The sequence below is a fragment of the Podarcis tiliguerta genome, assembly GCF_965153285.1.
Source record: "Podarcis tiliguerta genome assembly, chromosome: 4".
NCBI lineage: Eukaryota > Metazoa > Chordata > Lepidosauria > Squamata > Lacertidae > Podarcis > Podarcis tiliguerta.
The window spans coordinates 79,701,224-79,714,984 of record NC_139537.1 but is presented as its reverse complement, the minus strand read 5'-3'; the positions used below and the strand labels follow the sequence as shown (position 1 = coordinate 79,714,984).

The 13,761-nt window shown below is 44.0% G+C and overlaps 2 protein-coding genes across 9 annotated transcripts in view; one reads left to right on the top strand and one right to left on the bottom strand.

Annotated features, from left to right (window-relative positions):
• The window catches only part of TPP2 (tripeptidyl peptidase 2), a 44,188-nt gene extending 40,011 nt beyond the window's left edge, over positions 1 to 4,177 (top strand). For 3 of the 4 annotated variants that reach the window (XR_014510433.1, XM_083437590.1, XM_083437589.1), the window contains 3 exons: positions 704 to 911; positions 2,853 to 2,972; positions 3,220 to 4,177. Coding sequence is in view for 3 of the 4 variants with exons in the window: in XM_083437590.1 (XP_083293716.1) it covers positions 704 to 911; positions 2,853 to 2,972; positions 3,220 to 3,309 (418 nt within the window). In the remaining variant the exon portion in view is untranslated. Of the gene's footprint in view, positions 1 to 703; positions 912 to 2,852; positions 2,973 to 3,219 lie in introns of those variants that run through there. The other variant, XM_083437591.1, reaches the window with a different exon arrangement.
• METTL21C (methyltransferase 21C, AARS1 lysine) lies at positions 3,777 to 12,101 on the bottom strand. Of its 5 annotated transcripts, XM_083438096.1 has the most exons (7): positions 11,895 to 11,985; positions 9,634 to 9,752; positions 8,019 to 8,161; positions 6,330 to 6,447; positions 5,444 to 5,518; positions 5,243 to 5,340; positions 3,777 to 3,989 (listed from the first exon to the last, which is right to left on the bottom strand). In XM_083438096.1, the coding sequence occupies exons 2-7, from the start codon at positions 9,740 to 9,742 to the stop codon at positions 3,939 to 3,941; spliced, it is 594 nt and encodes a 197-aa protein (XP_083294222.1). In that variant the 5' UTR covers positions 9,743 to 9,752; positions 11,895 to 11,985; the 3' UTR covers positions 3,777 to 3,938. The 5 variants fall into 5 exon arrangements, with proteins under 5 accessions (XP_083294222.1, XP_083294219.1, XP_083294223.1 ...); XM_083438093.1 differs by having other exon boundaries at positions 3,777 to 5,340; XM_083438097.1 differs by lacking the exon at positions 5,444 to 5,518.
• Between the last annotated feature and the right edge of the window lie 1,660 nt (positions 12,102 to 13,761).

The window sequence follows — 13,761 nt, the reverse complement described above, 5'->3', positions numbered from 1 at the left end:
GCATAAGTTATGATTGCATTGTAGTAGATTAATTCTGTGCTCATCATGTATGCCCAAATAGGAACACTGTGTATTTTAAATAACTGAATTATTATTTCGACTGCGTCAGACCAGCACGGCTACCTACCTGAATCTTGAATTATTATTATTATTATTATTATTATTATTATTATTTAACTATACAGCCTTTAGAAGCCATGTGAAGGCAGCCCTGTATAGGGAAGTTTTTTTAAAAATGTTTTATTTTGTTTTCATATATGTTGGAAGTGGCTGGGGCAACAGACGGGTGGGGCACACAAATAATAATAATAATAATAGTAGTAGTAGTAGTAGTAAATAATTCAATTTATATACTGCCCTATACCTGCAGGTCTCAGGAAATAAAATCAAAATATAAAATCACAAAATGCATAATCAAAATAAAATCAACTATTCCTATTATTTATTTAGGGTACTTGTGTCTTCCTTGCAACTTAGCAGTTTGTGTTCTTGTTGTCTAAATATAATAGATAGTTGAGTTTTGGCATGTATATAAAATAACCAGTTGTTGAAGTATTTGGGAGTAATGGGGATGGGACCCTGAATATACACCTATTATAAATGATTTCTTATTCAGTTTGTGCCCCTCAGGACTCTCTTTTTATATAAAAAAGGGCATGCTTCACTGCCAATGCTGTCATCCTCTTGTGTGCTTCCCATTTAGTGAGATGGACAAGCAGAAATCTACGTTAGTGGATGCTCTCTGTCGGAAAGGAAGTGCGTTGTCCGACCAAATCCTGCAGTTTCAGGCCCAAGAAGGAGCTGTGTCAGGCGATGCAGAATCTAAAGATGACCAGCAGGAGGGTGGCTTGGATGCTCTGGCAGAAACTTTCTGGGAAATAACCAAATGGACTGACCTGTTCGACACCAAGGTATATGGAATTGGGGGAGCAAAATTACAGTGGTGCCCCACAAGACGAATGCCTCGCAAGACGGAAAACCCGCTAGACGAATGGGTTTTCAGTTTTGGAGGTGCTTCGCAGGACGAATTTCTCTATGGTCTTGCTTTGCAAGACAAAAATGTCTTGCGATTCTTGCGATTTTTTTTCGCTCTCCACCCCCTTTTTCTAAGGCACTAAGCGGGTGGCGCTGTGGGTTAAAGCCTCAGTGCCTAGGGCTTGCCGATCGAAAGGTCGGCGGTTCGAATCCCCACGGCAGGGTGCGCTCCCATTGTTCGGTCCCAGCGCCTGCCAACCTAGCAGTTCGAAAGCACTCTCGGGTGCAAGTAGATAAATAGGGACCGCTTACCAGCGGGAAGGTAAACAGCGTTCCGTGTGCTGCGCTGGCTCGCCAGATGCAGCTTGTCACGCTGGCCACGTGACCCGGAAATGTCTGCGGACAGCGCTGGCTCCCGGCCTATAGAGTGAGATGAGCGCACAACCCTAGAGTCTGTCAAGACTGGTCCGTATGGGCAGGGGTACCTTTACCTTTACCTTTTTAAGCTGCTAATAGCCTTTTAGCAGCTAATCCGCTAATCCCTTAAGCCTTTAATAGCCGCTAATAGCCACTAAACCGCTAATAGGGCTAATCTACTAATCCGCTAATAGGGTTGCTTCGCAAGACGAAAAAACCGCTAGACGAAGAGACTCGCGGAATGGATTAATGTCGTCTTGCGAGGCACCACTGTAGATTCCTATAACTGGAGGGGGGAATCCTGCATATGCTGCTGATACAGACTGGTTTTCTATGTAGTCTCAACTTTATCCTTTGGTAAAGCATTGGGGTTTTTATTATTATTTTGGCCACCTAAACTGTGTATTCATACACAGCAGAGAATGCCAACAAAATAACTGAAATCTTTCATTATTGGTTTTTAATGCAAATTTGTAGAATTGCAGCCATTTGCCACAGCCAACTTCGTGGGGTGGGTTTGTTTTTTTGACAAAAGCCTTACAAGTTTTCATACTGTAGATAACAAAAGCATACAATCAAATCTGCAGAAAAATAGTCCAGTTTTTAAAATCGTGAACGTTTTCATAAGTGTAAGCATCATCTTGCTACATCAGGCCAGAAATGGTTTTGTGCAGCCTTCCACTTTCAAGCCTCGCCATCCAGGCAATGATGATTCCCCTCTTGGCTCTTCCACCTCTGTGTTTGGATTTGATATCCCGCTTTATCATGCCCGAAGGAGTCTCAAAGGGGCTAACATTCTCCTTTCCCTTCCTCCCCCACAACAAACACTCTGTGAGGTGAGTGGGGCTGAGAGACTTCAGAGAAGTGTGACTAGCCCAGGGTCACCCAGCAGCTACATGTGGAGGAGTGGGGAATCGAACCTAGTTCACCAGATTACAGTATACCACGCTTAACCCCTACACCACACTGGCTGGTCCCCTAGTTCTTTGGGCCTGTTGCAGCCTTCCCAGCAGCTGCTGGGAGTTGTAACCCAAAGTGTCGGGAGAAGAAAGTGTTGGAAATGGCTGCTTTCCTATAACTAAGTTTAAGTTAAGCACATGTAGCTGAAATAGTGTTGCCTTGTTTCTCTGGTGTTGAATTTGAAATGGTAAGCTCTTCAGGGCCTGGGAACTGTCCTCTTGCAAACTCCGCAAAGTGCCTGATGGTAGAATGTAAAATAACTTCTGTTCTTACAAATATTTAATTTTGGAGGGATCCTACAGCCTCACAGCTTTTGCTTTAGCAGCATTAAGGAACGTTAGGGCAGCTTCAGCCACCTAGGTGCGAAATGGTCTTGTGCTTCCCCAAACCTCTTGCGCTGCTGGTGTCAAGTCTGAAATAGAACAGGGGCTGGTAAATTTTGGAGACCGAGATGTTTGCCTGGCTTACAAATCTCACCTTTTATTTTGCACCCCGTGTAGGTTTTACCATTTGCCTATAAGCACGCCCTGGTAAATAAAATGTACGGCCGAGGTCTCAAATTTGCAACAAAGCTTGCGGAAGAGAAACCTACCAAAGAAAACTTGAAGAATTGCATACTGGTAAGTAATCTCCATTATTACCTAGGCTAACTCAAGGCTGCATGCAAGTTTCGTTGGCATTTTTGGAAGTTTATGAAAAAGTTACAGCTCCCCCCAAAAAGGTAGAGAATCAGGTGTGTGCATATGTAATCCCCCCCCCCTTTTGGTACTTCATAGAATGCAGTTTTTTAAAAAGTCAACATTTTTTAGTGGACTTTGTTTAATCGTGGAAGGTGTAAAAGTGTACTTTAATTTTTTTCTTCTTTAGCTAATGAAGTTACTTGGATGGACACACTGTGCATCTTTCACTGAAAACTGGCTTCCCGTGATGTATCCACCCGATTATTGTGTGTTTTGAAATTGCTGCCATTGTAAATCTGAGATGTTCTTACGTTGTTTGGATATAAAGATACATTATATTACTGGAATGCATGTTTTCATCCATTATTGAATGCTTATATCGTGTGTTATTAATCAGAGGACAAGGGGGTTGTGTGAGGGTTCGGCTCCTGACATCAAGGAGCCTATTTAGGCTTAGATATTTAATTTCTGGGTGTAACTCTTAGTTGCCCTAGAAATAAAAACGTACGAACAAAATGTTTTGCATACATCGCATTGCTGGCAATGGGTGTTCCGAAAAAGCCAGCTCCAAGGATTATTAGGAAATGAAGATGGGAAGGTTTCTTGCATGTGTATGTGGTTCTTAACTGTTTGTAATTTTAACCACAAGTCTGTACAAGCGGTTCTTTTTACAATGAGCAGGGTTTTAACATTGAAGTTTTCAATTGTATGAAGGCCTTAAAAAAAAAAAAAAAAAGCTCCTTCGGAGTAGCTAAAACCTTATTTATTAGACTTAACAGTAATGGAACTTAATTACCAGTATCACTTGCAAGAGTTTACATTTTGAATTTTTTTAAAATTAAAAACTTTCACACTCACTGCAAATGTATTTTGAATTGCTGGTGCAAAAGGTGCTCTTGAATATCTTCAACTTGGAGATGCTCTCAAATATCCATGTGTTGCAGAGTATCGGATAAACTGATACATGTATAAACAGTCAGTTAACACTTAAATCAGGTATTGTAAAACTTATACATACAGATATGTTAATAATGTTTTGGGGGAGGGAAATGTAAAACTGCTAAATAAATGTGCAAATTTCAAGATCAAAAACGTGCGCACTCTCATACTTTTAATTTTGTTAATAATAAAAACAATTAAACAAAGCTGAGATCTGTCCTAATTTTTTCAAGAGTACCTAAAGGGAGGCGTTAGGAAATCAATGCTATTTGCAGAGCTGATGGAAGGAGGACACACAATCTAGACTATATGACTTCATGGAGGCCGAGTAAAAAGTTACATTTCAGCATTATAGCAAATATTGGTCACAGCGTATATTACATATGCCTGTTATCGAGACAACAATTTGGCACTGCTTATAGAACCAGAGGACTTTTAAAAGGACTCTATAAAGCTATAGCATAGTAGCCCCATTACCTGGAATTGGTTTATCCTTGTAGAAGCACAACCCTACATTTTAATCTGCTTCATTACACTACAGCTTAGTCATGTTACTGGAGTTGCTTTCTGTAGTCACATGGGACTTATGGAGTAAAATGGTCCTCTCTCCTTTCTGTTTCTAGCAACAGGATGTGGGGTTAAGCTTTCAGGTCCAATTAAATCAGTTTTATGGAAAAACCCAGGGCATAGCATCGTGGGTAGCTCCAAAAGGTTGCAGTTTGGTGGTGGTCGAACATGTTCTGTTAATCATCTGGGGCAACAGCTGCATAAGGAGCAGGAGAGCATTTACTAAAATCCACTTATTTGACCCCCGTTGCATACGGTCCTGCTTTTTAGGATTACCCATTGTTGGGAAAGCCAACTTGAATGCACCAGGCTGTTGTGAAGAAGAGGCTAATTAACATCTTTTAAAAACTACTGCTTTGTAAACTTTTAGGCTGCATCTGTTCTAGATTCTGGCACTCTTTCGGATCTTAATTTTCCCTTACTGTGCCTTTGAACAACTTGACATTTGATTCTGGAAATTCTGCTAGCTGCGTGATATTGAGAATGTTGCCAACTCTGTCCAAAAAATCGTAATCTGTGCTGAATCTGAATTTGTTTGCCCATAACAAGATTGTCCCAGGCTGACAAAAGTAGCCTATGGTGACTAACAGAGCTTCAAGAGCTGTGTGGTGGTACACCAGATCAGTAGCCACAATAAAATCATAGTGATGGGTTGATTTGGGGAAGTCTGTGTGGAGATTCTCTCCCCAAACCAGCTTTCTTACTTCGGGCTTGTGAACGTTCAGGTTGCGTGTGTTTCTTGAGATATTGAACTCCATATTTTCAAGGACCTCGGGCAAGTCAGTAGCTGTCACAAAAGCACCTGAAGGAGAATAAAAATAATTAGTCTTCCTTGATAACCTGAAGAGAGGCAAGACAGTTATCTGTTTACATTTTTGCTGTTCAGTGATGTAATCATTACTGACTCGCTAGGCTTTCTGTCCTCTGCAGGAACAAGCAGCCATTGCAGTCTCTGGATAAAACTGCAGGACACCCTCTGGCTAGAACAAATCATAGAAATCCCAAGACTAGCACTGTAATCCATTTACTGCACTGACACATTTTCAAGGAGAATTTACTATAGATGAGGCGAGCTGGAAGTTTTGTGTCTGAAGAACATTTTTGAAAGGTTCTATTTCAGACTAGCAAAGTTGTTTGAGCAACACCTAAAAAGGTAAAGGTACCCCTGCCCGTTCGGGCCAGTCTTGCCAGACTCTAGGGTTGTGCGCTCATCTCACTCTATAGGCCAGGAGCCAGCGCTGTCCGCAGACATTTCTGGGTCACGTGGCCAGCGTGACAAGCTGCATCTGGCGAGCCAGCGCAGCACACGGAACACCGTTTACCTTCCCGCTAGTAAGCGGTCCCTATTTATCTACTTGCACCCGGGGGTGCTTTCGAACTGCTAGGTTGGCAGGCGCTGGGACCGAACGACGGGAGCGCACCCCGCCGCGGGGATTCGAACGGAGCAATTCTCTTTTGGGAAATCAAAGGCTGTTTTGGACAGTCTCCTACTGCACTTGGTTATATTCATTGCCAGATAAATGAAGTTAAGGCACAAAACCAATAGATTTCAGAATGCTTTTTTGTCATTAGTTACTCACAAGTTAAGCTGTTAGCCCATTTTAGGCTTCATATGGCATCCTGTGTCTATAAGGAGGTTGTGGGTGGTCAGCACTGTCAAAATGCTATTCAAATGTTTGGGACTCAAGAGAGTACTGGGTAATGTGAATAGGTAGGAACCGTGTGTAAAATGTGCGACAAGAACCAACACACACAAACACACACATAAATACTCTTTAGCAAATTACCAACCTAGTATACTTGCCACAATGGACACCAGGCCTGTCCCAGCTCCCAGTTCAAGTAACTTCTTGTCTCGGAGACTGATTTCCTGTTGATTTGATTCCAAGTATTGACACAGAGCAAGAGCCTAAAAAAATTAAATTTGTCTTCAGAATTTTGAAGGTGCTAATGTTTAGAACCTAATCTAGCTGCATTAGTGTGTGTGCATGTGCATCCCATGATTTCAGCATGCGAAATCACCGAAGATACCCTCTGTGTCGTAAGTTCAATGCAAGCTCAGTCCAAAAGCAAATGATTAAAGGGGGAAGGCTGGGTTGTGATGGATTAATCCCTTCAGCCTCCCCAGTGCTTTTGCCTCCATACTACGCTCAGTACTAAGGTTTCAGGCAATGTATTGATACATCGCCCAGGCTATTTAAAGTCACAAGAGCTGTTTTGGAATTTCCGATCACCCACCCTGGTTTCAGTGATACATGCCAGATCAGCCTCCTCATCCATAATCAGATCATAGATGAGGGACATCTGCAGGTGAGGCAGTGGAAGTGCTGGACCGATGTCTTGCCTCGGTAATGGACTGGATGAGAGCCAGCAAACTGAAACTCAATCGAGATAAAATGAAGGCACTGTTGGTGGTTCCCTAGACCAGATGGGTGGGAGATCTCCTGCTCTAGATGGGGTTACACATTTACCTGTCAGGGAGATATAACTAGTGGGGGGAAGGAAGTGGCACTCCCGGGAGCTGCATGGTGAGAGATCATCGGGGCAAGCCGTGGCTGGCAGTTCTAGGGAAGCTCTGTGTTGCCCTGCCATGCGGCGACTAGGCTAATGCCCAGAGCAGCGCTGCCCTCCCAGGCCCAACATAAAGGCAGAAGCTGTGCACAGTGAGGTTAATTGTCTCCATGGCCCACAACAGACTTCTTGCCCGCCTCCTTTCTGGCAAGGTAGTATACCTCCCTATCACAAAGTTTTTTTAAAAAGGTAAAGGACCCCTGACAGTTAAGTCCAGTCGCGAATGACTCTGGGGTTGCAGCGCTCATCTCGCTTTACTGGCCGAGGGAGCTGACGTTTGTCCGCAGACAGTTTTTCCGGGTCATGTAGCCAGTGTGACTAAGTCACTTCTGGTGAAACCAGAGCAGTGCACAGAAACGCCGTTTACCCTCCCGCTGGAGCGGTACCTATTTATCTACTTGCACTTTGACATGCTTTCGAACTGCTAGGTTGGCAGGGTTTAGCTGGCGGTATATTACGATTTTGGAAAGCAGCTATCGCCCAGCCTTATTCAGTACTAATGTAGCATTGATTAACCATGCAGCGGTATCACAGCTGCAGACGTGTAAAGCCATAGATTCAGTGAATCCATTTAATCTATCCTGGACTGTAGGGAGGTTCAGAATGCAGCCTTATCTTGCTCAGTGGGTTAACTACATATCCAGGATCGGGTGCACAATGAACTCTCTGCTCTTTATGGGCACAGGGTTGACTTTTACCCCCATAAATGTGCTGAGACCTTAGGCCATAAACAACACTAGCAGAGGAAAAGCAGTGGCTCCCTCCAACTTCAGGGCTTGGCTGACATAGCTTTCTGATGACCCTTTCCAGCTCTTAAGATCCTAAAACAAGGCATCAAGGAAAGCGAGACGCTTCATTATCTTACAGAAGCTTACTCGTGAGGTGTTATTTCCCCTGTGTGAAACTTACGCCAGGCCATACTACGGCTCCGAAGTTTTCAATGGACTCTTGAATGGTGATCTGGTGGCCAGCGTAGCAGTAATGTTCTTTGTCAAAATAGGGGGAGGCCTTAGGAACCCATTTCTGTAATATTTTGAACACGCGGGGCAGCCCTGCAGGGAGAGAAGTCGGCAGTAGTCAACTGTGAACGTAAGAGGAATCAGGAATTTAAACAAAATGGGCTGTGCTTTGTTGCGGGTGCTTAGAAAGCCAATCTTGGTAAAAAGTCTCACCGAACTGCAAATCTTGGCGTGCCTATACAGTTCCCTGCAATACACTGACACAAAAATATGTTTATGTAGACTTATCTCAAATCTGGCATCTTACGGTAGCCACTTCTGCATGCAGACTTCCCAAAAGAGGGCATTGATTTGCATATGCTAATCTATATATATAGGTGCAAAATCAGAAAGATTTGCTGTAAATGCAACCTTCCATAGACATCTGAAGGCAGCCCTATATCGGGACCTTAATAATAATAATAATTTATTATTTATACCCCACCCATCTGGCTGGGTTTCCCCAGCCACTCTGGGCAGCTTCCAACAAAGTATTAAAATACAGTGGTCTGTTATAAAGCTTCCCTAAACAGGGCTGCCTTCAGATGTCTTCTAAAAGTCTGGTAATTGTTTTTCTCTTTGACATCTGGTGGGAGGGCATTTCACAGGGTGGGTTCCACTACCAAGAAGGCCCTCTGCCTGGTTCCCTGTAACTTGACTTCTCGCAGCGAGGGAACCGCCAGAAGGCCCTCGGCGCTGGACCTCAGTGTCCAGGTAGAACGATGGGGGTGGAGACGCTCCTTCAGGTATACTGGACCGAGCCCGTTTAGGGCTTTAAAGGTCAGCACTAACACTTTGAATTGTGTTCGGTTCCGTTATGTTGTTGTTGTGCTATTGTATATCATGTTGGAAGCTGCCCAGAGTGGCTGCGGCAACCCAGTCAGATGGGCAGGGTACAAAAAATCATCAACAACAACAAGTTGTTTAAATACATCTCATCACAATTGGAAAGGTTCTGGCTGTAGACCCATCTGCCTATTCATTCTGCAACATAGGAGTTAACAGTTGGCAAAGCCCTGCTCTTCCTCCTTGCCTTTTATTTATTTTTAAACTTGGTGTGGACAGCCTTCAAAGAAAGAACTCCTTCTAGTAGACCACTGTCTGAGATAAACACAGTCATCCTGGCATCACTTGGCAAATTCAGCCCAAAATTTGAGTATCGGCATGCCTGGAAGGGTTCAAGGCAGGCTGCCCTCAAGCCCCCCTGATTTCCTTGAAAACCATTTAAATGATCTTAAATAAATTTGATTCAGCTGTTGCTTACTTTCTAGCAGCATAAAACACTTAATCGGCAACTCTACGCAGAATAACCACTGAATAAATGTGCGGAGGCTGGTGTCGTGAATTGCATTGTGCGTTACCACGTACTCGTTGAAAACATAAAGGACAAGTGTTCCCAAAGACTCATAAATGACAACAGGGTTGCTTATTTAATTCTTGGGAGCTGATGAGAGCAATTGATTTAGGGAAAAAAAAACTTGGGTAGGGTTGAGTGGGCGAAAGTGATACTGTCTTTAAAGGGAAACCTGAGTCAGATGCAAGGGAGCAGCCATTGTCTCCTTCCTCCAGGTGTTCCTCGTCCTCCATTATTCCTTGGTCTGCTTTAAGGAAGAACTGGTGCTGTGTAGAAATCATAGCAGGAATGCTGCAGAAGGAACCACCAAACAAACAAACAAACCATGAGGTTTCTGATGGGGGAGGATAGTTCCCGACTTTTTTTCATTTTACCCTTTGAGGAAAAGAAGAAGTTGAGTACCAGAAACATGGCACATGCTACATTAAAACCAGAAACCAGAGTTAAGACCTTTCCGTCAGTGAAAATCTTCAGAAAGCTGGTTTTTGTTTCTGACATTCGTATTTTGCTCCACCACCAAAGAGCTCAAAGAAGTTTGGGACTGCCTCCGACAGTGGAAGCCGTATAGGCAGCTGGTTCTGTACAAAATATTTAAAGGTAAAGGTACCCCTGCCCGTACGGGCCAGTCTTGTCAGACTCTAGGGTTGTGCGCTCATCTCACTCAAGAGGCCGGGAGCCAGCGCTGTCCGCAGACACTTCCAGGTCACGTGGCCAGCGTGACAAGCTGCATCTGGCAAGCCAGCGCAGCACACGGAACGCCGTTTACCTTCCCGCTGGTAAGCGGTCCCTATTTATCTATTTGCACCCAGGGGTGCTTTCGAACTGCTAGGTTGGCAGGCGCTGGGACTGAACGACGGGAGCGCACCCCGCTGCGGGGATTCGAACTGCCGACCATGCGATCGGCAAGTCCTAGGCGCTGAGGTTCTACCCACAGCGCCACCCGCGTTTCTGACATTCGTATTTTGCTCCACCACCAAAGAGCTCAAAGAAGTTTGGGACTGCCTCTGACAGTGGAAGCCGTATAGGCAGCTGGGGCTGTCTAAAATATTTACCTGCTCCCTAATAATGGTCCTTGCCACCACTTCACTTCCCAAAACTAGCTCTGTCGTTTCCAGAGCACATAATTCAGGCAAATACCTGGAATGCCAGGTTTGGGGGTCATTTCTCACAGGCTGTCTACTCAAACCAGCCACTTAACAGCTGAAAGAAGCTTAGCATGTAATTCACCTTCACGTGTAAAGCTGACAGAACTCGCCTTTCTCTCTGCTCTTATTTAATACACCCAATCCCCTGAACCTTAGTTTTTTATAGCGACCACTAGGTGTCCTCAAAAGCTTATGCGACAATGGAAACAGATTATGTTGGAATCCTAACAAGGTCTACAGAATAGTCAGTCCTATTGAAGCCAATGGAGCTTACTCCCAAGTAAGTGAGGCTAGATTACTGCCTTTATTTTCAAGGTGCCACAGAACTCTCTCTCTCTCTCTCTCTCTCTCTCTCTCTCTCTCTCTCTCTCTCTCACACACACACACACAAAGTGTGAGTTTTGCTAGAAAAGACTGACAAGGCAACCCCTCTGGAATAATCATTCAAAGTTGTTTCCATGCAGTCTTATGTTCCATAATTGTTTAAGCTCTATCCAGACTCGAACAGGCTTCTTAATTTTATGTGGGAGATGTATTGCCATTTGCAAGTGCAGTTTGTGATCTGTGGGTGTTTGTGGCATTCTGCTCGAGAGAGAACCTCGTGAAGTCAAGCCACTATTTCAGTTAAGGTAGTAAGTGAAAAACACTTCGTTAAGGAAAAAAACACACCTCCCTAAAGGATAAACGTGCCACTCGAGAAACCATCCTCTCTGGTTCCTGGGTTAGTAGCATGTCTGACAGAAAAGCACGAGTGATGCTGAGCAAAGTTCACAGGGAAGATATTCTGCAGAAGCCCCGTTGAAATGAATGGGAAATTTCAATGAGCTTTACACAGACCGGCTGCTGTTCCATGAACTGTGCCCATAACTCACAGGCTCATCACATAACCCGATCCTGACTTCACCTCCTACTTTTTACCTCTCACTTTCTCTCTTGCATGCCTCATGTCTTCATGCGAGCTCTGTTTGCTTTGGAAGCTGTGCTTTCATAGCCCTGGGCCTGCCACAGAGTCCTCCATTCACCATAAATCTCCTGGTCCGTTCATTAGTCTTTTGGATTCTAAAGTCTCCCTCTGAATTTAAGCTTGCCGCTATCAGGCGATATGTTCCTGGTCTCCCGCTACATATCTTGCTTGACCTAACCACCACCTGTTGTGCCCCTTGTCGAAGATACATCGCACATATTAAAAATAAACATGAAGTTCAACATGCCCATCCCTTAAGTCTCAGCTCATTCACTTTCCCCTTCGCTGACCATCCCCACGAAAAGGCTAAGGTTACCATTTTACCTGGAAAGTTGTAATTAATCCGGACTCCGAGGATCCAATTCCTAAGCTGAGAGATTTTTCAACCAGCTCGGTGCCTTTTATAGCGAAGGTGTGCCAAGTGGGGGGTGGGTACTGGGGAAGGGGGCGGGCCCTAGACCATTTAGGGATAAAAACCTTTGAATGAAGAGAGTCCCTGTCATGGTTTCCATTCTCTGCATACAGGCTAGTGGAAGTAAACCGAGCCACCTTCATTGTGAAGTAGTAAGTGACGATTATGATATCAACTTAACTGATACGATATGACTTGTTATGTGCACGTTATGGGTATATTGAAATCAGTGGCACGTCTCCCAATAAACATTCCGGCGGAGAAACTACACCTTAATATCTACCACAGAGCTGTATATTCCAGCATGCTATCTGCCGCTGATACATTCACCAGCTCCAATTCATAATTTTCAATCTATGGAGGGAAAACAGTTTCTCTCTTCCAAATAACATAAAAAATATCCAAGGACAAGGAAGCAGCTTTAAGTAGATTTGACATCCGTTCATTCTAATAATGCAAGGTCAAATTAAGCAGGGCTCCATGTAGCATAGATTTTTAGAGTCGGGAGGAACCTCAAATGTTATCTAAGTGTGACGCGGCAGCTAAAAAAGCCAATGCAATTCTGGGCTGCATCAATAGGAGTATAGCATCTAGATCAAGGGAAGTAATAGTGCCACTGTATTCTGCTCTGGTCAGACCTCACCTGGAGTACTGTGTCCAGTTCTGGGCACCACAGTTCAAGAAGGACACTGACAAACTGGAACGTGTCCAGAAGAGGGCAACCAAAATGGTCAAAGGCCTGGAAACGATGCCTTATGAGGAACGGCTAAGGGAGCTGGACATGTTTAGCCTGGAGAAGAGGAGGTTAAGGGGTGATATGATAGCCATGTTCAAATATATAAAAGGATGTCACATAGAGGAGGGAGAAAGGTTGTTTTCTGCTGCTCCAGAGAAGCGGACACGGAGCAATGGATCCAAACTACAAGAAAGAAGATTCCACCTAAACATTAGGAAGAACTTCCTGACAGTAAGAGCCGTTCGACAGTGGAATTTGCTGCCAAGGAGTGTGGTGGAGTCTCCTTCTTTGGAGGTCTTTAAGCAGAGGCTTGACAACCATATGTCAGGAGTGCTCTGATGGTGTTTCCTGCTTGGCAGGGGGTTGCACTCGATGGCCCTTGTGGTCTCTTCCAACTCTATGATTCTATGATTCTACTCCAACCCCCAGTGGCCTGTGCAGGGATCGGCATGGGATCAATCATTCTCACGTTTCCACTCATCACTTCCCAGATAGAATATGTTAGCTGCAGAATTAAGTTTTTGATACAATTTGGAATTTTGTTGGGGACAAACCACATGCTTTTAACCTACTCCCTTTCTCCTCATGTCCTGGCACCAGTTGTTGTGCATTTCTTTTCCCAGCCAAGTCAGACATTTCAGGACCCTCTTGGGAAGTAACATTGAATGTGTCTTGTTGACTGTATCTTTAAACCAAGCTAGCATACCATGAATTTCTGGCTATCTCTATTCTGGGCCAAAGAGACCAATTCTTCACCAAATTATTTACCAAATTGGGAATATTTTGTAAGGTGTTATCTGCATTAAGATGATTCATTTTCTGGTTTAACCATTTGTTTCTTGTTGTAATCAGGCTTTTTGTTGTTGTTGAATTGCTTGTTCAGATTTTAATATTTTGAGTATTTGTTGCCAGTGCTTTAAAGAAAGAACATAGTACCTATCAATGGGAGTACGGTATGTAATGCACTCATTATGTATTACGTTCACAGTGTGCCATTCTTTCGCAGAATTCAAGGCATGCTGCAGATTGTTCTGAACAGCCTC

Bases quoted from the DNA above. Each gene is read 5' to 3' on its own strand.
- METTL21C (XM_083438093.1), bottom strand. From the start codon at position 9,742: ATGATTTCTACACAGCACCAGTTCTTCCTTAAAGCAGACCAAGGAATA. The intron at 6,448-8,018 runs GTAAGTTTCACA...TAATTTTTTTAG, and splicing joins GAGCCGTAGTATGGCCTGGC to GCTCTTGCTCTGTGTCAATA. The intron at 5,341-5,443 runs GTCAGTAATGAT...ATTCTCCTTCAG, and splicing joins GAGGACAGAAAGCCTAGCGA to GTGCTTTTGTGACAGCTACT.